This window comes from Macrobrachium nipponense, chromosome 6 (genome assembly GCF_015104395.2).
Source record: "Macrobrachium nipponense isolate FS-2020 chromosome 6, ASM1510439v2, whole genome shotgun sequence".
Lineage (NCBI taxonomy): Eukaryota > Metazoa > Arthropoda > Malacostraca > Decapoda > Palaemonidae > Macrobrachium > Macrobrachium nipponense.
The window spans coordinates 57,065,111-57,088,924 of NC_061108.1; the positions used below are offsets into that span (position 1 = coordinate 57,065,111).

Here is a 23,814-nt window from a genome sequence, read left to right on the forward strand (position 1 = left end):
GCCAAGTGTCCCTACCCCTGTACCCTTTATGCCTCTCCCCCTGTTGGCGCTACGGTGCTAGAGGGGAGGATGTCAAGGATAGAGAGCCTCTCTCTTATCACATTGTTGGACCTATCCTCCCTGCCAATCGAGATTGAAAAATTCGGATTTAGTAGGTTTGGTAGAAGGCCACTGTCCACATCATGATGTCTTGGAGGAGATTTGGCCTACCTGTCCTGTTCTGTAATGATCTTGGAAGGTTAAGCTAGATCCATGCTGGGTATTATCCTTTTGCCTTATACAGTGGGCCCCCCGTATTCGCGTTCTCCAGATTCGCGGACTCACACATTCGCGGATTTCTCTCAGGAACATTTCCCTGCATTAGTCGCGGAAAATTTGCACATTCGCGGTATTTTTCTATGAGAAATATCCACAAATTTCTGGTTTTTTTGATCAATTTCATCATAAAATGCACTTTTTGTGATAAAACTATTAAAAAAACGAAGTATGAAAAATTTTAGTGCTTTTTCGTGAGTTTTAACTAACAAAATAGGCTGTTTTTAGCGTTTTTATGGGGGTTCCAAACATTCGCGGATTCTAACTATTCACAGGGGGGGGGGGGGGGGGTGGTCTGGTACGCATCCCCCGCCGAATACGGGGAGACCACTGTATTCCTTTGTAACTCTTCCATGATGCCTCATTATTAATTGTATATATTATTCTTATATATTGTCTATTGTACTGTGGTACATTAATTGGTCTGGTTTGTGTATCGTCTTGGCCTAGCCTCCTTTAGTACAACCTTTAGTAGTAGGCCACGTCCTCCCAGTTCAGAGCGATCACCGATCGGTCGCTGTACCAATCACGACGGGCCATAGGCCCAGTCGGCCTACTACCCCTGCAGTAGTAGGCTTCACAACTTTCAATAGGTGACCATCTCTGATCGGGTTGGTGGCCAGACGATCATGACCGACCACCCCACATACCACCCCCTCCCCTTCCCCCACTTCCTAGCTTGGCTTTGCCGTATGCTATAACTCGAGGTGCTAGTAGTCTTATCGATGAACGACCGCTCGAGTTTTCACTTGAAGGGGTAAGAGAGTAGTGGGAGTGGTGGGTTTACTGGTATCATACGTAATCCCTTATGTCTCCGAGTGGATAGCTCCGCCAGCCGGCGGACATCGCTCTGGATGGTGCATTTACACAGCTCCGCCGCTTGGTGGTCTCTCTCCCCAGTTGTCCGCCCCGGCTACGGGTTCGGGCTAGGAGCTACGCTCCCCCCAATAGAGGCGGGCAGGTTCAGATAGAGGAATTATCTTCCCCTGATCCACTGCTTCAGTCCGTTCCGCCGGCATTACTTATGACAATGAGATATGAGACTTTGAGTAGGCTAAGCTTTGGGGAAATTCCCTTCTGAAGGGATCCAAACCAGCTCCGTCAGCGGCGACTGAGTCATCTCCGGCCCTTCGGCCGTCGACTTAGTTTGCTAAGTCGCCTGCTGCCAAAGATTTTCTCTCCCTCTAAGGGGTCGAGAGCCAAGTCCGCCAGATCCAAGGCGACGGAGTTTGGATTCGACCATGAGACCCTTGCTAACCTTCTAATGTTGAAGGTTAGGGAAGCGGTTGATGAGAGGTTTGAGTTGTTACGACTCGCCTCGGGCTCTGACACTCTAGGCCAGGCAATAACATCTCTGGCCGAGAGGATCAGGCCCCTGGACGATATGCTGACCGGATTTCTCCACTCCGGATCCCCAGTGCTGGCCTTGTCAGTGCCGGATGCGTCAAAACTACCGCCATTTGACAAGAACAACCCGTGGCGGTTAGCTTTACATGCCCCATTCTTGGATGGGAAGTTATCAATTGAAGGGTGTGGAACCCGTCCGTTGGAGGACTTTGAGCTCTTCCCGGAGGGTCTCCAAATTTGTTTTTCCTGGATTTGTCAGACTAGCGGAACACGCGTTAGTCAGAATAGACAAGGTCCCGAAGGAGACAGATCTTCCCTAGGGACCAAGCCCAACCTATTTGGGTTTGCACCCTCTACGGCTGTGATCGCGTCAACACTGAGTTGACGCCACACAAGGGTACCTACACCATGTTTGTGACCCCAGCCAACGTTCCGTCGCCCTGTACAGACAAGGTAGCGGAACTAACCCTACAAGCGGCAGCAGAGGACAAACCCCTACCAGTACTAAAGGAGACAGAGGCTACCTCTCTTCTCTTCCCCGCAGGTAGGGAGTTTTGGAACAACGCTCCGGCCACGTTTACAGCAGTTAAACTTGACCCGGATTGCGCTTCCACTCTATTTCCGAGAAGCTGCCTAAATATTCCGGTCCATTTAATCAAGGCGGAATTTGAAGCAAGATCAAGTCTAGGAAGATCTATCAGCTCCGTCACTACGGCGGAGTTGGTAGCCTCCACTTACCTTGACGAACAGGTGTTCCGGGTCCTGACGAAAGGTCTACTACAGACATTCCAGTCGGACCTCTACGACTTTGCGATGGCAAGACGAGCTTGTAAGAAATATGTCCTGGCGGGTGCCTCGATAAGGAACGAACCTAATAGGCTGATAAAATCCTCAATATGGGGAGAAAACCTGTTCCTGGAAGACGAGGTTAACAACGTCTCTCGAGAAGGAGCCAAAGCCAAGCAGAGCCTCCGGGTCTGTTGGGGACTCCCCTCCAAACGGAAATTTGAGACCCCCAGACAACAAACCAGACCCAAGAAGAGGCCAAGGAGATTCAATCCTTACCAGGCCTCCCATCCTCTAACGGTCGTACAAGCGGTCTCGGTTTTACAAGTCGGTAAGCCTTCGACATCTAAGGCTCATCCGTAGTTTGTTTACGACAAACTCCGCCAGCCCACAGCCTTCAACCTCCACAGCTATAATGACCTCCCCACCCTTTAACCCTGCCTATGAAGCAATGGATCTATTTCGCAGCCACAACAGGCATGCGAGAAGTAGCAGGGCCAGAGGTGGCTCCCGGCTACGAGGCGGACCAAGGGGTAGAGGCTTCCAAGGAGGTAGAGGTAACAGACCTGCAACCAGTCAGCCGCAGGTAGGAGGGAGATTATCTCTTCTGGGACCCTTGGACCTTCAGTCCATGGGCCCACAGTATAGTCTCAAAAGGTCTGAGGTGGAAATGGGCGAAAGGGCCCATCCACCAATCAAATTTTATCAGATACCAACGGCAGACCTTATAGACTATACCAAAGATCTCCTGCAGAAGAAGGCCATAAAAAGAGTGAAACGACTAAAGTTTCAAGGACGTCTGCTCATTGTCCCAAAGAAGGACTCTGACAAAAGAAGAGTGATTCTGGACTTGTCCCGTCTCAACTCATACATTCATTGCAACAAGTTCCGCATGTTGACAGTCTTGCAGGTGCGGACCTTACTTCCCCGTGGGGCCGTCACCACCTCTATAGATCTTACAGACTCTTATTATCATGTTCCAATAGCAAGGAACTTTTCTCCATACCTAGGCTTCAGGCTAGGAAACAAGGCTTACTCATTCAGAGTCATGCCTTTCGGGCTCAACATCGTGCCCAGGATATTCACAAAACTAGGAGAGACGATAGTTCAAGAACTAAGAACTCAAGAGGTTATGTTAGTGGCCTACCTAGACCAATGGCTCATTTTGGCAGCCAGCGTCGAAGAGTGCTGCAAATCAACAGCCAGAGTGATGAAATTCTTGAAATTTCTGGGCTTCCAGATAAACAGGGAAAAATCTCGGCTTGTTCCGGCTTCCCGCATCCAAAGGCTGGGGATCCAATGGGACCTAATGAGACACAAGCTATCTCTTCCACCCAAGAAGGCCAAGGAGATAGCAGCGGCTACGAAACAGTTCCTCAAGAACAAGAAGGTTCGCTGCAGTTTGCGTCAGTAACAGATGTCCTATTAAAAGCCAGATTGAAGGACATCAATCGAGTCTGGAGAGAGAGAGCCAATATCAATCTCAGGGACAAGATCTCAATAATTCCACCTATTCTAACAAGAAATATACGGGTTGGAAATCTTCAGCAGTTTTAAGGGCCACTATCTCAAGAATCTAGAGGCCTTTAAATTCCCAGCAGTTGCTGCAGGGAGCATAGTCTTCTCTGATTGATGAACCTGGTCAAATCCTTTCCTTAGACTGTCACCTTTTTCCTTAAATACTCTCTCCTTCCTGCCTGCCTCGCTCGTATTCATCACTGAACCTCTCCTCCGGGTCGAGAGGGTTTGGTAGTCATCTGCCCACTGGATCATGTATACATAATGTTGAGGCCATAATTGTTTTATGGACCTACGTATCTGTACATACCCTAGTTTTTTGCTCTGGGTACCATTCTTGAGTGTATTATATTGTCATATTGTTACTAGTTCTAAGTCATAGTTTAAGTCCTAGTGTAATTAGCAAATAAGTAAATTTATTTTTTAAATGAACCTTAAGTTTCATTAACTCCTTTATACTCTGGTTTGGTATCTGGTAAGCTTGGATGGGATTTCTCTGATACTTTTTCACCGGCGAACACAGGTCGAACCCAGAAAAGGGATTTTGATGAAGGAAAAATTTATTTCTTGGGGAAGACCTGTGTCGCCCGGTGAACCCATCCCTTCTAATTAAATTTCCCACCCTTAACCAATCCAAGCTAGGGTGTCTAATCCAGGAATGCTAGATGGCGGGCGAGTCGGGTAGTACTAGTAGTAGCGGGAGCGAGGAGGGAGGAGTGGCCATTGCAACAGCTCTCTCCAAGAGAGGGATTTTGGAAAGGAATCCTCTAATTGGCAGAAGACCTGTGAATAGTGGCTTCCACTCGCCTTATACTTTATACACGACACCCTTTGGGTGCTTGCGCAAGGGTAGTAACCTCAGCATACCATGCTAGCTTTTTTTTCTGGTATATTTAGAATCTATTTATACTTAGAAAAGTGAGCTACAGGGACTTTTCACCAGGCGACACAAGTCTTCCCCCAGAAATAGATTTGTCCTTCGTCAAAATCCCTTTATTATTATTATTATTATTATTATGATTATTATTATTATTCATTATACGTATATATATAAAACACACAGACACACTCACATAAAATTAATTTGTCATCATTAGTGTGCATACTTTTCTTAATGTAGTTGCAAATGTGTTTTGGATGAAAATTCATTATATTTGCGTTTGGACATTAAGCAGTTCCATATGTGATCCAGTGAGATTTTATGAATGGTTGATATTCTGTCTGTAGTGTTATGTCCTCACATAAAATTAATTTGTCATCATTAGTGTGCATACTTTTCTTAATGTAGTTGCAAATGTGTTTTGGATGAAAATTCATTATATTTGCGTTTGGACATTAAGCAGTTCCATATGTGATCCAGTGAGATTTTATGAATGGTTGATATTCTGTCTGTAGTGTTATGTCCTCTTATATAATTTTTTTAATATATATATATATATATATTTTTGGTCATCAGGTTGACGAGTACAGCAATCGTGTTGGGAATTATTTTGCCTCTAAGGGAATCAAGCATGGGGATGCTGTGGCATTGTTCAAGGAGAACTCTGTGGAATATGTTTGCCTATGGCTAGGTCTCTGCAAAGTAAGTACAATAATTTGTTTAATTTGTAATTCTTACTGTATGTGCTAGGTGCTAGTGCATCATGTTTTTATTATTTTTCCAGATTATCTGCCTGTGGTTTTTTTTATTCAAGCAACCAAATGAAAATCTGTTTATTTTTGTGCACTTACTCGCTGCCACAACAGTATCGGCAAAGAAGCAACAAACTAATTGTGAAGTAGTTGTTTATAGTAGTGTAATGATAGCTAGTCATGGACAACCTCAGTCAGTTGTAAAGGAAGTCTCCAGTTTCGCATATTAAAGTCATTTATTATTTCTATCTGTAGCAGATATGCTCCTCAGATAAATTTTCTCACTTGGTTTTTAATTGTGTTTGACCTATTATTGTGACTTCATTTGTTTTATGGAGTTATTCATTGTCATCACAATATATTGTGACTAGATGCCCATAGTTTTAAGGACAGCACCGTCAACAAGGTTCACTGTCTTTAAAATAGTAGGGAGTAGTCAATTCAGCACTTCCCTTCCTCTAATTGCTGTCACTCTAAATTAAGCTATTCTTTTGCGGGTGGGGACATCTAAAAAGATCTTGATGGGTCTGGAAAACTCTGAAAGAGTATATGGGTCACTTATGCTCTCAAAAAATGTACAGTATACCATTACCTTCAGATATCCACCATCCCCCTTAACTTCAATAGTTCTCCAGTCACTATTGAAGAAAAAAGGATTGCTGTCTTTGGTGTTGGGGGAGCCAGGAAGAGAGCAGTAGAATAAATGAATAAGTTGTCTTTGCTTAGCTGTATGTAAGCCATCTCAAGGAATTCAACATGGAAACTCTCCTCAGTACTACGACAGTGCTATTTGTTTGGCATTCTGTCTGAAAATGAGACATGCTATCCTGTGACCAGGAAATTGAGATGCAGACTTGTAGTTGCCTGTGCACCTGTCATCATAAAAGTACTTGAGCTTTGAGTACCAGGTCTGGGCATTTTGCTTATGGCATTCTTTGGGCCCTATATAGGGATCTTCTGTAATTAGAGCATTTACTTTTACAGCTATTTCGAGACCTACAGAACTGGTCAGAATTGTCCCCAATATTCAGTTACACAGACAAGTAAGTCTTAGAGCCTTTAGAGTGCTTGGTTGAAATTCATTGATTCTCACATTGCCCAGACTTCATCTTCTGAGGGATAGCTTTTGGTTGGTCCAACTGTGGAGGGTTATTATTATTATTGTTTTGTTATTCATAAGGTGAAGCCTATTCATATTGAACAAGCCCAGAGGAGCCATTGACTTGAAATTCAAGCTTCAAAAGAAAGTGGTGTTCATTAGGTTCTTGTGTTGTGAATTTGTATGCTGCCAGCCTATAATGCTGAGACAATTGAGAATTGTTGAGAATATCTTGGCAATTTGCAATTTGAATTTCATCTCACATCACTAAAGTATACGATATGCAGTTTGTAAGCAAACACAACATCAACATCAACATAGTAATGTCTGACACATGGCCTTAGTCTTATTTTGAGTTTTTATGTATGAAACTTACCAAGTAGTTACTAAGCTATACAGTTGACCGCCTGTATTCGCGTTCCCCGGATTCGCGGACTCATACATTCGTGGATTTCTCTCGGGAACGTTTCACCACATTATTTGTGGAAAATTCGTGCATTTGTGGTAGTTTTCTATGAGAAATATCCACAAATTCCTGTTTTTTTTTTTTGTATCAATTTCATCATAAAATGCACTTTTTGTGATAAAACTTAAAAAACCAAGTATAAAATTATTTTGTGGTTTTTCTTGAGTTTTACCCAACAAAATAGGCTGTTTTTAGCATTTTTATAGGGTTTCAAACTATTTGCCGGTTCTAACTATTCACGGGGGTGTTTGGTACGCATCCCCCGCGAATACGGGTAGACCACTGTAATTTCTATCCATCGACAGCAAGAATTTTGAAATCTGCGGTAGTGTGCTATTGTTTTGGCTAGGCGATTAAACCCCCCCACCCCCCACCCCGCACACTACCGGGGGAGAGTGGAACTAACTCAGTGCTGAAAATCAGTTGGTTCTGCCAGCTGGTACTGTCAACAGTGTTCATCAGCAGCAGAATTTTTTGGAATTTGTTTACTTCTGGTTGATGATTTGTAGGTTTTGGTGAAGTACTCCAATATTTTGGTAGCCATTTCGGCAATATTTAGCTACAAACAGGAATTAATTGTCGGTAGAGTAAATTTTGCATTTGAATTAGACTTGTTTTAGTTTTGAGTTCGTTAGTAATTCGGCATGTCAGTACTAGTTCTCGAGGTACTAGGCATTGCAGCAAGGTTTATTAAAGCGTGTTATGATCCACATTCAGTTTGCTCCAACTGTAGTGGTCAAACTTGTGCCATTAATTTGACTTATAGGGGATATGATCAGAGGAATAATAAAGCTTGGAAAACTTTAATGGAAAACTTTAACCAGTCACTTAAATAAGTTACAGGAGGATAAAAAGAGAAAAGCAACTTGTAAGGCTAACAGTAAGAAGCATATAGTTAGTCAGGATATTCCTGCTGGAAATGTCTCTGATTTACCTTGTGATCAGCCTTCCCCTTCATCTATTCAACCTAATTCTAACCCTGGCTCCCAGGCAAAGGTCCCTGTCAAACTCCCCAACACCTGGGAGGAGGCATACTGGTAGCCCAAGGGAGGTCAGGGGCATCTGCCCACAAGCAGTTGCCCCCTCAGGTAACTGTGGTTAAATCCCAGGCCACGACAAACTGCCATTGGAAAGGCGTCTCTAAGGAGGTATCTTGTCTTTCATCGAGTGGGTCAAGCTCTGAGGAGTCGTCCTCCAGGCGCCAGTGGTGATTTGTTGATGAGTCTCGTCCACTGAAAAGGAGAACTCATAATGTGTTGCCTTCTCCTGTCCCTCCCAAGAAGGCCGATGTGTTACTAAAGTACCAACATCCTTTTTGCAGCTTCTGGGACAGTCCAGAACGCTTTTCATGCGATGATGAAGGCTTAGAGGGTCAGTGTAGTGAAAGGATAACCTCCTCTAAGATTCATTCTTCATAGAGGAAGCCATCTTCTGGGTTTCCATCCAAGTGTCTGTTGGCGCCGGATCTTTATCCTCCTGTGCTCCCTTCTCCAGATGATTACTCTGTATTAGAGCCTAGTAAGTGTTGTAACCCTGGAACATGCGTCATAAATCTGGAAATAATTTCTGATGAATATAATTGAAAAGTGTCACAACCTCAGAATGTTTTAAACTGAAACTGCCGTAAGCCCGGGACTGCCTGTAATAATAATAATAATAATAATAATAATAATAATAATAATAATGATAATAATAATAATGATAATAATAATAGTAATCTAGAAAAACTAGAGGTTGAAGTAGCTCCGGGCCTCATGCAGAAGAGTGTGATCCTAGAAACGGCACACATAGTAAGAAAAGTGATGGACTCCTAAGGAGGCAGGATGCAACCCGGAACCCCACACTATAAATACCACCCAGTCGAATTGGAGGACTGTGATAGAGCAAAAAAAAAAAAAAAAAAAAAAAAAAAAAAAAAAAAAAAAAAAAAAAATAATTAATAATTAATTAATTAATTATTATTATTATTATTATATTATTATTATTATTTTCATTATTTCATTATCATTATCATTATCTTATCAATTATCATTATCATTATCATTATCATTATCATTATTATTTTATTTATTATTTCTTATTTATTATTTATTATTTATTATTTAATTATTTATTATTTATTATTTATTATTATTAATTATTATTTATTTATTTTATTTATTATTTATTATTATTCTTATTATTATTAATTATTATTATTATTATTATTATTATTATTATTATTATTATTATTATTATTTATTATTATTATGTATTATTATTATTTATTATTATTATATTATTAGTATTATTAGTATTATTAGTATTATTATTATTATTATTATTATTATTATTATAAGGATTGTATCTGGGGACATCAGGATGGAGTTTGGAATAGAAAAATGCGCCTTAGTCAACATACAAAAAGGCAAAGTAACAAGAACTGAAGGGATAAAGCTACCAGATGGGAGCAACATCAAACACATAGATGAGGCAGGATACAAATACTTGGGAATAATGGAAGGAGGGGATATAAAACACCAAGAGATGAAGGGCACGATCAGTAAAGAATATATGCAGAGACTCAAGACGATACTCAAGTCAAAACTCAATGCCGGAAATATGATAAAAGCCATAAACACATGGGCAGTGCCAGTAATCAGATACAGCGCAGGAATAGTGGAATGGACGAAGGTAGAACTCCGCAGCATAGATCAGAAAACCAGGAAACATATGACAATACACAAAGCACTACACCCAAGAGCAAATACGGACAGACTATACATAACACGAAAGGAAGGAGGGAGAGGACTACTAAGTATAGAGGACTGCGTCAACATCGAGAACAGAGCACTGGGGCAATATCTGAAAACCAGTGAAGACGAGTGGCTAAAGAGTGCATGGGAAGAAGGACTAATAAAAGTAGACGAAGACCCAGAAATATACAGAGACAGGAGAATGACAGACAGAACAGAGGACTGGTACAACAAACCAATGCACGGACAATACATGAGACAGACTAAAGAACTAGCCAGCGATGACACATGGCAATGGCTACAGAGGGGAGAGCTAAAGAAGGAAACTGAAGGAATGATAACAGCGTCACAAGATCAGGCCCTAAGAACCAGATATGTTCAAAGAATGATAGACGTAAATAACATCTCTCCCATATGTAGGAAGTGCAATACGAAAAATGAAACCATAAACCACATAGCAAGCGAATGCCCGGCACTTGCACAGAACCAGTACAAAAAGAGGCATGATTCAGTGGCAAAAGCCCTCCACTGGAGCCTGTGCAAGAAACATCAGCTACCTTGTAGTAATAAGTGGTACGAGCACCAACCTGAGGGAGTGATAGAAAAGGATCAGGCAAAGATCCTCTGGGACTATGGTATCAGAACAGATAGGGTGATACATGCAAATAGACCAGACGTGACGTTGATTGACAAAGTCAAGAAGAAAGTATCACTCATTGATGTCGCAATACCATGGGACACCAAAGTTGAAGAGAAAGGAGGGAAAAAATGGATAAGTATCAAGATCTGAAAATAGAAATAAGAAGGATATGGGATATGCCAGTGGAAATCGTACCCATAATCATAGGAGCACCAGGCACGATCCCAAGATCCCTGAAAAGGAATCTAGAAAAACTAGGTGCTGAAGTAGCTCCAGGACTCATGCAGAAGAGTGTGATCCTAAAAACGGCGCACATAGTAAGAAAAGTGATGGACTCCTAAGGAGGCAGGATGCAACCTGGAACCCCACACTGTAAATACCACCCAGTCGAATTGGAGGACTGGGATAGAGCAAAAAAAAAAAAAAAAAAAAAATAATAATAATAATAATAATAATAATAATGACAATGTTGAGTCTCATTGCGTTGTGAGTAGGATTTACCATATAAGCTGAGAGAAATTACAATAATTCCTTAAAGTGAAAACTTGAAGTAGTTAGTCAGCCTCATCAGTGGTGGACCAAATTTTCATCCTCTATCTTTGTGTTAGGCTCGTCTTCCATTGCACAACTACTTTCTGATAATGGTAGATTGGTTACTGGCCTTAAAAAAACAAAGGGAAGTCACCCCAGCTATCAAAATTAGCCAGAATTTTGTTGACAAACCTAAAGCAAAATGCAATTTTAGCAAGAATTGGTTCTGAATGACAAGTATTAGTGAGAGGAACATCCTCAGCTGATTGCTGAACTGCAAAACCTCAATGAAGCAATTCAGCCTTTTCTAGTGTGGTATCTCCCAAGGTTAGTAGATTCTGTAGATTTTTAGGTCAATGTAGTATGTATCTATGCTTATGAGATCAAGTTTAGTAATATAGTGCTTCTTCCAAAGAATGGCATATCTGCAGACTGCAGTAATTACTGTACAGGCCAATTTCTATTCTCCCTGTAATCTCCAAAGTTGCAAAAAAAAAAAAAAAAAAAAAAATTAAAGCCACTATATAAATACATGTGTGGATATGAAAAAATTGTATAGCTGGTAGTCAATACAGTCGACCCCTGGGAATTGCGGTGATACATACTGCAACCCCCGAGAATACTTAACACCCCTCTAAAAACGTTTTTAACTGCCTATTTTGATAGTTCAAACATCAAAAAATCCCTCTTGAAATGCTTACATTTGAGTATTTTCATAGTTTTGTCACAGAAAATAGCCACGAAAATTGTATGAAAATTACGTTTAGTAATTAGTGAATATTCCTGTATGAAAAATTCTGCAAATAGGCATAATTTCCACAAATAATGTTGATACTATATGTTCCACAGAAAAATCCGTGAATAGGTGAAGCTGCAGAACCACGAATAGGGGTGCCCACTGTATGCACATAGGAAGCAGTTAGGTTCTTGCGATGCTCTTTTAGGTTTGATGTACCTTTTACAAGACAACTTTGCTAAGGTTTTGAGTGTAGAATAATTCAAATAGATTTTTGTGCTGCTTTCGATTAGTAAATCACAATACACTTATTTCTGGGCTTAGCCTGTGTTGCTCTGTGAAATGGTTCCTTTAGCATTAATTTCTAAGGTATAAATATTGCTATAAATACCAGAGAAAAAAGCTATATGGTAATGCCAGAATAGTCCGGCTCACTCACCTTTATTTAAGGTGTCGGTATGGTATCTGGGGCGAGTGAAACCACTACCAGAGGTCCCCCTGCCATGTAGTCTCTTCCTTTCTCAATATCCCTCGTCTACAGAGGAGCCATTCCATGCCCCCGCTACCCGCTACTGCTACAACTAGCGCTTTGTTTACCATTCCTTTCGATAGCTAGACTTCGCTAACACGTGTTTTTTCTAGTGTAGTGATTTCGCTTCGGAATTTCTCCTTTTTGCACCATGGAACGTCAGGTAGATATGTACTGCATCTAAGTTGAGTACTGCAATTAATGTTTGGTATTATTTAGAGGTAGAGATACGCATGATAAACTGTTTTTTAATGGGTTATATGTGGGAGCGGCAGCCCGCGCGTTGCTCCTCCCATGCCGCCATTTCGTGGCTCACTACCTGCGTATATTTACGCTCTTATCGTACACCAATTGGTGTCCTATACTAATTGGAGTCGATTCTCATTCATTTAGCAGTTCTTTATATATAATTTATAGATGCATTTTTATTTATCTGACGTTTTAATGTTTAGTCCGATCGCGGGGGATAGCCTACTGACCGAACCGCATGCTTTTGGGACGTAGCCTACTCAGTTAGCCTTATTTTACATTTTGAGGTTGACATATCAACCATATATCTAGTTAAGATGTATTATATGCTGTTATTTTGGTAAGACACCCTTGTTTTCTATGGTAAGACCCTGATCCATTCGTAGCCTTTACATGTTCATCCTCGAGCCACCCTGGCCGCCTTGCCCTTTCGGTTAAATATTTCAATTCGGCAATCTAGGCTAAGCCGCTCTGAGTTTGCCAGGCCAACTAGTTCAGATCGATTCGATTTACGAAGTTAGGCCAGCTACTTGAGAGGACTCATTGCTTTCCCTTTCGCTCCATATTTATTTCTCTCTTTCTTCTCCCCCGCGTTAGGACAGGATGTTTTTTTATATATGTGTTTTATTATGATTCATAATGTAATTTTGTAGCGCATGTTAGTAGACCTATAGGCCTACTCTTGGTCGGTTGGTCCTTCACACCGCATGGCTGTTCACCCGGCTGAGAAGGTTTCCAGCTGACCGCGTACAACCCCCCCTCCCCACTCACCCACCTCGGTGGAGTGCGGACTCGCTCACGCTACACCATGTAGCTGAACCGAGTTCCCCAAAAGGGGGGGGGGAAGGATGGGCAGGGAGGGTTATCGGTGGGCAGGCCCTCCGTACAGTGCCTTGTAGAGGGGACGAGGGTACCCTGTTCGGCTGAGCCATGGTTGGCCACCTGGCTCGCCCAGCCGGGATGCTCTCCGGTCCACAGTGTCATGTATTCCTTCCACGGTCTTTTTCACCCACACTTTCCCCCGCTCAGGCACATCCGGGACCCCGGCTTCTAGGTATGGTCTATGTAAATAGCATTATTCCTTATCGACCAGATATGGGCCAAGGTTATAACCGACCCTCTATTCTGTTCTCACGAAGCCAGACCCAGCATCGGGATAGCTAGGTGCATTTAGACACGTGATAGGTATCGATCCATACCTACGGAATCATTTACCGTTGCACACACATATATTAACGTCCATTATTTTATTATGTAAGGTTTTATCTTACTATAATTCGGTTAATGCACAACAGCGGACTTGCTACTCCGCCAAGTATTTAAACCGAAATACCTTGTGCCTGTGTCTTGGATTTCCATCCTTCATCCCGGTGCAATGGGGACGGCTTGAGACCACCTAAATCTTTTATATTATACGTATCCGGCGCCGCCAGAGTCTAAAGGGTTTCATAGCCTCCCTTCCCCATTATCCCATCACGGATTATATTATGGGTATAAAAGCTGGGCTCCGGAGCTAGTGAGAGAACAAGGTTGCATGTTACCTTAGAGTATATGTATGCTGCCGCCGGAGTTGTCTCTGGTGGCAATAGCATAATGCATGCACCCCCGGACTTGTCTCCGGAGGGTTTATAGTGATACTCATGTATCATTTGACTTGTAGGTCTTACGCTGTTTGGAGGAAGGGTGCACCACCGTCCTTCAGGAGCCCTGCGGTCATGTGGTGTGTCGCACCCACGCTGGTTGCGTGGTCCAGGTGGGAGAGATCTTGGTCTGGCAGCACGAGGGCTGTGAGATCTGCTACGGCTTGGTGAAATAGTTCACCTCCGAATCGGTAGGTATCACTCTGGACAGTGACACAATGATACAATGAGAATCGGCTGAATATAGCATGTAAATTCATACTAGGCTAAGGATAGTTTCTAGTTTAAGAATTGACATAACCCCTTTTACAGGGTCTCCAAGCGGTCAGGGACGCGGCGCTGACTACCCTGAAGGTCTGGGTTGGTGGTTTCGGCTGCAACGCCAAGAAGGCCCAGCCGTACATGCTCTCGGAGGAGAAGGCTGGGCTCATCTACCCCGGGGCCAAGAAGTCGGTGGTGGTAGAGGCAGCGGTAGCAGCCCCCATCATCGCCAAGATCCAAGCAATGACCGGGCCCTTGCCGGAGGAAGGTCTTGGCGAAGAAGTCGTCAGAGATGTGGCAGCTCTTGACCTTGACCGATAGCCCATGACGGTGGACAACATGGGCAAAGGTAGGGATGGTAGCGAGGCTGGTAGTGTAGGGGCTCAAGGCTTGCTCCTGAGCCCATCTCGTTCTTCTTTCTCTTCTACTACTTTCTTCCAGGGGTTCACCGGGAAGCTTCAGTCAGTTAGACTGAAGTCAACCTTGGTGATCCCCAAGGTAAAAAACCCAGTGGACTTGGAAGGCCTTGATAAAGTCTTTGCCAAGGCATAGGTCTGGAACCAGCCACGTCGCTAAGCCATTGGCTACTAAACCCGAGGCGGACAAGGCAAAAACTACTCCCCCGTCTCAGGGGTCGAGAATGAAGGTTCCTATAGCTAAGGCCCAGCCCTCTAGCTTGACCCGGAGGTATTTTCAGCCAACATGATGGAGCAGGTGGGAAACATGGTAGGGAACTTGGTCCAGACCAAGTTCCAAGAAATGCTCTCCCAGCTGTCATCCACGCTGGAAGCCTCAGGCCAATCCATCCAATCCTTAGCGGAAAGGATGGTGACCCAGGAGAATCTAGTTGCGGGTCTCCGGGATACAGTGGCAACAGGACTGCCTCAGTCTGGACAGGCAACCCATCCCTTGCCAATGCCGGAACCTTCAAACCTACCTCTTTTCAAAAGCAACAATCCATGGAGGTTAGCAGCATACGCACCGTCCGTGGACGGTATGCTGGCAATTGAGGGTTGTGGAACTCGAAGACTGGAAGACTTTGAGTTCCATTCTCCAGGGCTCCAGTTCCTCTTTATTGGCTACGTCCGTCTAACGGAAGACATTTGATAAGGGAGGATAAAATCCCAAAAGAGACTGTCATCTTCCCCTGGGAGCAAGCACAACAAGCTTGGCTCCGGAATCTGACAGAGTGGCGATGCGTCAACACTAGGTTGACGGCCCACAGGAGCCCCTTTACTATATTTACAGTAAATGAGGAGACTCCAACCCCATGCGTGTCCAAGGTGGCTGAGCTGACTATGCAGGCTGCCATGAAGGACGAACCCAAGCCCCAGTTCCGGGAGACGGATTTACCTTCCTTTCTGGTCCCCGGAACCACAGACTGCTGGGTAGACGTGCCTGCCACTTTCTCGGCAGATAAGCTGACGCCGGACTGCGGTAACACGCTGTTCAGCGAGCGGCTCCCTAGACTCCCGGACAGCCTAATCAAAGTGGAATACGACGCTCGATTAAGGCTCAGCAGGTCCCTCAACTCTACCACCTCGGCGAAAATGACGTCCCTCATCTACGCGGATGAGCCGTTATTCAAAGTCCTTACCAAATCACTACTACATACAGTGCAGTGTAGTATGACTTGTATGATTTCATAAAAGCACGGCAGAATTGTAGGAAGCACATTCTGGCGGACGCATCAATCCGCCATGAACCTAACAAGCTGATTGGATCCTCCATCTGGGGAACAAACCTTTTCCCCGATTCCGCCGTTAATGAAGTTTTGGCGCAAGCTGCGAGGGTGAACCAGAGTCTCAAGATCCGTTGGGGGCTCATTCCAAAAAGGAAACCTGAGGCCACCGGATCGAATCCAAAAGGAAAGAAGAGGCTGAGGAAGTTCCAGCCCTTCCAAGCCTCCCAACAACAGACTATGGTCCAGGCGGTTCCGGTGACTCAAGTAGGTCAACCGTCTACATCGAAGGCACAACCGCAACAGCAGTATGTGCTTTTGACTCAGCCGCCACAACAAACTCAGGCTTCGACCTCCTTTGCCGTCTCTCCGGCTTACAACGCGACCTTTGAAACTCAAACGTTTCAAGGGTACAACAGGTTCGCCAGAGGCAGCCGCGCCAGAGGAGCCTTCCGTCACAGAGGCAGCGGAAGAGTCTCCAACTGAGGCAAGGGCTTCCGGGGAGCACGTGGTGGCCGACCATCTGCCAACCAGTGAGAATCCCCAGGTAGGAGGGAGGTTGTACCTCCACCGACATCAGTGGGCGTTCAGCACCTGGGCACAGAGTATCGTGACCAAAGGTCTGGGATGGAGTTGGCTACAAGGTTCTCCCCCATCCAACACCTTTTACCAAAAACCGACGGCGGAACTGATAGAGTATACCCAAGAACTACTTCAGAAAAGGGTAGTGTCACGAGTCAAAAACTTGGTTTCAAGGGCTCTTGTTCAGCGTGCCAAAGAAAGACTCGAACAAACTAAGAATAATCCTAGACTTGTCCCATCTAAACTTATTCATTCATTGCGACAAGTTCCGAATGCTGACCGTTTTGCAGGTGCAGACCTTGCTTCCCCGTGGGGCCGTCACCACCTCTATAGATCTTACAGATGCCTACTATCATATCCCGATAGCAAGACACTTCCGCCCATTCCTAGGCTTCAGACTAGGAAAGCAGGCTTATTCCTTCAAAGTAATGCCATTCGGGCTCAACATAGTGCCCAGAATATTTACAAAGATAGCGGAAACAGTAGTCCAGGAATTGAGGATTCAGGGAATAATGTTAGTAGCCTATCTGGACTGGACGACTGGCTCATATGGGCCACAGACATCGAAGAATGCCGCAAGGCGATGGTCAAGGTAATAGAGTTCCTGGAACACCTAGGTTTCCAGACAAACAGGAACAAGTCCCGGCTAAGTCCGGAGTCACGTTTCCAGTGGCTAGGAATCCGGTGGGATCTAGACTCTCATACTCTATCAATTCCGCCGACGAAGTGAAGAGAAATAGTCAAGGCCACAAGACAATTTCTCAAAAACAAGCAGACGTCCAGGAGGAACCAGGAGAGAATCCTAGGTTCACTCCAGTTTGCATCAGTGACAGACGTGCTGCTGAAAGCCAAACTAAAGGATATAAACCGGGTTTGGCGTTCGAGAGCGAACCGGAGATCCCGGGACAAAATTTCACGCATCCCGGCGATCTTACGCAAGAGACTCCGCCCCTGGACAGAGATAAAAAATCTGTCGAAAACAATACCCTTGCAATTTCCTCCGCTGGCTCTAGTAGTCCACACGGATGCCTCCTTGAGCGGCTGGGGCAGATACTCACAATACAAGAAAGTACAGGGAACCTGGTCAATGTCATTCCGCCAGCTACATATCAATGTACTGGAAGCAATGGCAGTGTTTCTAACCCTGAAAAGACTTTTACCAGCCAAAAAAATCCATATCAAGCTGGTATTAGACAGTGCAGTGGTTGTCCGCTGCATTAGCACCTATCGGCCACTCACCTAGCGGGAGTGAGAAATGTAGTGGCGGACGCTCTGTCGAGGTCCACTCCGCTGGAGTTGGAATGGACTCTAGACGGAGAGTCATTCAAATGGATCTGCCAACAGGTGCCAGGGCTTCAAGTGGATCTTTTCGCCACGGAGTCGAACCACAAACTACCATGTTATATGGCCCCCAACCTGGACCCTCTGGCTTATGCCACGAATGCTATGGCAATAGAGTGAAATATCTGGAAGAGAATTTATCTCTTTCCTCCAGTGAATCTACTACTGAAGGTCCTGAACAAAATCAGGACTTTCAGAGGTCACATTGCACTAGTGGCCCCCAACTGGCCCAAGAGCAATTGGTTCCCTCTACTAGTGGAATTAGGACTACGGCCCCAGCGGATTCCCAATCCCAAACTGACGCAGCTGGTACAAACGCGGACTGTGTCCGCCTCCTCTGGAATTCAGAAAGCCCTAACTTTATGGACTTCATGAAGTTTGCGGCACAGAAAGATGCCAACATTGATCCTCAGAATATCCGGTTTCTAGAATCAGATAAACAAGAATCAACCCTGCGTCAATATGATTCAGCAGTAAAGAAGCTAGCCACCTTTTTGAGGAACTCAAATGCACAAACCATGACTGCGAATGTAGCAATAACCTTTTTCAGAACCTTATTCGAAAAAGGATTAGCAGCAAGTACGATTACTACAACCAAATCGGCACTTAAGAAAATTTTCCAATTTGGGTTTAATATTGAAATTTCCAATTTGGGTTTAATATTGATCTGACAGATTCATATTTTTCATCTATTCCAAGGGCTTGTGCTAGACTTAGACCAATAGACAGACCTCGAACGGTCTCCTGGTTCTTAAATGATGTCCTTAAGCTAGCTTCGGACACTGTTAACAAATCATGTTCTTATATAACGCTCCTAAGGAAAACATTATTCCTAATAAGTCTAGCCTCAGGAGCCAGAATTTCTGAACTGTCGGCCCTTTCTAGGGAACTGGAACACATTGAGTTCCTCCCCTCAGGAGAACTATTACTCTTACCAGATCGTCAATTTTTGGCTAAAAATGAGGACCCACAAGATAGATGGTCCCCATGGAAGATTGTCCCACTGCCTCAGGACCCATCCTTATATCCAGTTAATTCACTAAGAGCTTACTTAAGCTGAACTGCCTCGAAATCTTCAGGTCCCTTGTTTATTAAAGAAAAGGGTGGCATTATCTCCCTAAGAGGAATCAGACAACAGATTCTATACTTTATCAAGCAAGCTAACCAGGAATCATTTCCACGGGCGCATGATATTAGGGCGGTAGCCACCTCAATTAATTATTTTCAACATATGAATTTTGACGATCTCAAAAAGTACACAGGCTGGAAATCTCTGACAGTATTTAAACGCCACTACGTAAAGTCGTTAGAAGCCCTTAAATTCCCAGCAGTGGCAGCAGGGAACACAGTTTCCCCTGACACTGCATAGAGCATTAATAATTAGTTTAGTAGCCTACGTCTCTCTCTACATCTCTCTCTCTCCTACCTGTCTCGCTAGCATTCTTGACCTTAGCTCGGTTGTTACTGGGTTGCACATTGTACCTTGGCTTGCACCTATAATGTATCATGATGAATTTGATTGTACATATGTATACTGTATCTGGGTCTATGATCGTGTAATTAAATTCCTGTTTATTGGTGTGTGATTTATTAATGTTACTTGTTGGGTTATACAACCCTAGTTAGTAGATAAGTTTTATAGAATAAGAATTATTAAAATTCTCGTAGTATTAAGGAATTTTATTACTTACTTGTAGATTAAATAACTAATATTAAATAGTATTTAATGTTATTCAAGTTTCAATTTCCTTACAGTAATTTATTTACACTAACTTTCCAAGCTGGTGGGGCCAATTCTCTGTTACTATTTCACGGAGCGACACAGGCTAAGCCCAGAAAAGGGATTTTGACAAAGGAAATATCTATTTCTGGGCGGTGACCTGTGTCGCCAAGTGAAACCCACCCTCTATTTCCACACCCTATCTGGCCCAAGCTTGGGTGCTATCTACAGGAATGGTAAACAAAGCGCTAGTTGTAGCAGTAGCGGGTAGGGGGGGCCTGGAACGACTCCTCTGTAGACGAGGGATATTGAGAAAGGAAGAGACTAAATGGCAGGGGGACCTCTGGTAGTGGTTTCACTCGCCCCAGATACCATACCGACACCTTAAGTAAAGGTGAGCGAGCCGGACTATTCTGGCATTACCATATAGCTTTTTTCTCTGGTATTTATAGCAATATTTATACCTTAGAAATGAGTGCTAAAGGAACCATTTCACTGGGCGACACAGGTCACCGCCCAGAAATAGATTTTTCCTTTGTCAAAATCCCTTTTATAAGCTAAAGAATCTTGGAGTGGATGGCTATGTTTTTTTATTTACTTCAAGGTTTCCTTCCAGGTAGCCAGCAGTGAGTTGCTGCTGGTGGGATCTTTAGTGAACCAAGACCTATTATGTTTGGAGTTTTACAGGGTGGTACTTTTGGTCCACTGTTATTTTTAATGTGTATAAGTGATATGGTTGTTGATCTAGCAAACAAGATTGTTCCATATGCCAATGATGCAGCGCTAGTGGGTGTAGTCAAGTCTCCACTTTGAGAAATGAAGTTGCCCTTAGTCTCAGTTGTGGCATGGAATGGATTAGTGAATGGTGTTGGTGTGGTATAAGGCTGAACTCAATTGTGGAAAATTAAAACACTTGAATAGCAGATCTCATACAGATTTTCCACCCCATCCTCCCCTCCAAGTCGGTGGGACTGTGCAGAATGAGTCAAGCTTTAACTATTCTAGGTATAACTTTTGACTCATCTTTTGAGAAACATCTAGTGAAAGTGTCAGCAAATGCTGCACAAGTTAGGTACATACATATTATATTGTGCTAAAGGCCTCATATATTTACAACAGTCATAAAACCAATTCAAAATGTTTTAGGTCATTTATCCTTCCTGTAATAGAATACTGTGCTCCAGATTGGCTGTGTACTTCTGTCAGAGATATATCTCCTAGAATGAGTGGTTCAAGGTGGTAGGTTCCTATTTCCTAATTAGCAGTTATGACTTAGACCACTGACGGATTATCTCATGTTTGTCAATTTTTTATAAGCTGTATCTTAACCCTCTTACGCCGAAGCGGTAAAAAAAAAATTGTCTCCCGTGTGCCGGAGGTGTTTCAGAGTGAGCGCGGAAGCGGAAAAAATATATATTTTTTTTAAATCACAGCGCGCTTAGTTTTCAAGATTAAGAGTTTATTTTTGGCTCCTTTTTTTGTCATTGGCTGAAGTTTAGTATGCAACCATCAGAAATGAAAAAAATTATCGTTATCATATATAAATAATGCGATATATGATAGCGCAAAAACGAAATTTTATATATAATTGTATTCAAATCGCGCTGTGCGCAAAACAGTTAAAGGTAACAAGTTACTTTTTTTTGTTGTAATGTACACTAAATTGCGATCATTTTGGTATATAACACATTTTAAAACGATAAAAGCAACACAGAGAAAATATTATCACAAAATAATGCATGAATTCGTAATGCACGGACGTAAACAAATATTTTTTTCAAAAATTCACCATAAATCTAAATATTGTCCTAGAGACTTCCAGTTTCTTTCAAAATGAAGACAAATGATTGAATATTACTATACTGTAAGCGTATTAGCTTACAATTGCAGTTTTCAACCATATCTGACGAGTTAAAGTTGACCGAATGTCAAATTTTTTTATAAATATATTTTTTATATGCAATTATTTCGGAAATAAGAAAAGCTACAACCTTCAAATATTTTTCGTTTTATTCTACATGAAATTGCGCACATTTTCATATATAAAACTCTATGAAATGCCTAATATGAAATGGAGCAAATATTCCGAGAATGGGAAATGCCTAATATGAAATGGAGCAAATATTCCGAGAATGGGATGTACGCATTTCGGAGATTTGTGGCGGAGAATCCGCGCTCGGAGGGAAGGAAAGATTTTTTTTTAAATTCACCATAAATCTAAATATTTTGCTAGAGACTTCGAATTTGTTTCAAGATGAAGATAAATGACTGAATATTATTAGACTGTAAGAGTTTTAGCTTACAATTGCGTTTTTCGACCATTTCGGTAGAGTCAAAGTTGACCGATAGTGGTTTTTTTTCTATTTATCATGATTTATATGCAAATATTTCAAAAATGAGAAAAGCTACAACCTTCAATTATTTTTTGTTTTATTCTACATGAAATTGCGCACATTTTCATATATAAAACTTTATGTAACGGCTAATTTAAAATGGTGCAAACATTACACAATTGCACGTATGATTTTTTCGGAAGAGTTACCGCGCGGACATAAAGAAAATGTTTTTTTTTCATAAATTCACCATAAATCGAAGTATTGTGCTAGAGACTTCCAATTTGTTGCAAAATGAAGGTAAATGCTTGAATATTACTAGAATATAAGCGTTTTAGCTTACAATTGCGTTTTTCGACCATTTCGGTAGAGTCAAAGTTGACCGAAGGTTGAAATTTTTGCAATTATCGTTATTTATATGAAAATATCTCAAAACTGATAAAAGCTACAACCATGGGTTGTTTTTAGTTGTATTGTGCATGAAATTGCGCACATTTCCATATATAAAACTTTATATAACGGCTAATTTTAAAATGGTGCAAACATTACCACAATCGCATGTATGATTTTTTTCGGAAGAGTTACCGTGCGGACGTAAGGAAAAAGTTTTTTCATAAATTCACCATAAATCGAAATATTGTGCTAGAGACTTCCAATTAGTTGCAAAATTAAGATAAATGATTGAATATTACTAAAATATAAGAGTTTTAGCTTACAATTGCGTTTTTCGACCATTTCGGTAGTCAAAGTTGACCGAAGGTTGAAATTTTGGCAATTATCGTTATTTATATGAATATATCTCAAAACTGATAAAAGCTACAATCATGAGTATTTTGTTGTTGTATTCTACATAAAAATGTGCACATTTTCATATATAATACTTCATGTAACGGCTAATTTACAATGGTACAAAAATTATGTCAAAGTGACAAAATAATTTCCGAGATGTGTCACAGATACTTTTTAGTGCGGCAAGAAAGAAATTCGCGCTTGCGCGCCTGCGTAACGATTGTAAACAAAACAACACCTTGATCCGTGAACTCCCAGCATCCCCCAAGGCGCGTGATTCAAAAGTTTTAGGCTGGTAGGCCTATAAGTATTTTTCCGCGAATTTAAAAAAAACTTTTGTAAGTCGACGTAAAATACGTCCAGTCGGCACTCGGGAGACAAAAAATGTTGACGTAAAATACGTCCAGTCAGCGTAAGAGGGTTAACATAGATTTTTTACATTCCCAATTGATCTCCGATCCTCTTTTCCTGGCAAGAGCAACCAGGTTTGGTGAACAGCAGCACCAATAGCAGCAAATGTACTTCACTGTCAAACTTCTCGGTTCCAGAGGTCCTTCATTCCTCATACCATTGGATTGTGGAGCAGTCTCCCAGAGGTTGTCGTGTAAATTGGAACTTTAAAGTTCAAGCGAAGATACAGTGCAATATTACCCTAATAGAATTCTTGTATTTTAGTAATTTACTCACATTTTTCTTTCACTTTCTTAACCCTCTTACGCCGATTGGACGTATTAAACGTCGAGTCAAAATGACTCCCGTATGCCGATTGGACGTATCATAACGGTCGGCCTCAAAAAAGTGTTTTTTAAAAATTCAGCGGAACAAAAAATACTATAGGCCTACCAGCCGAAAACTTTTGTATCACGCGCCTTGGGGGATGCTGG

General features: G+C 42.5%; 1 protein-coding gene across 6 annotated transcripts in view; it reads left to right on the top strand.

Annotated features, from left to right (window-relative positions):
- The window catches only part of LOC135216379 (long-chain fatty acid transport protein 4-like), a 447,308-nt gene that overhangs the window by 174,294 nt on the left and 249,200 nt on the right, over positions 1-23,814 (top strand). For all 6 annotated transcript variants that reach the window (XM_064251648.1, XM_064251647.1, XM_064251650.1 and 3 more), the window contains exon 4: positions 5,423-5,548. In XM_064251648.1, the coding sequence (XP_064107718.1) occupies positions 5,423-5,548 (126 nt within the window). The remainder of the gene's footprint in view (positions 1-5,422; positions 5,549-23,814) is intronic.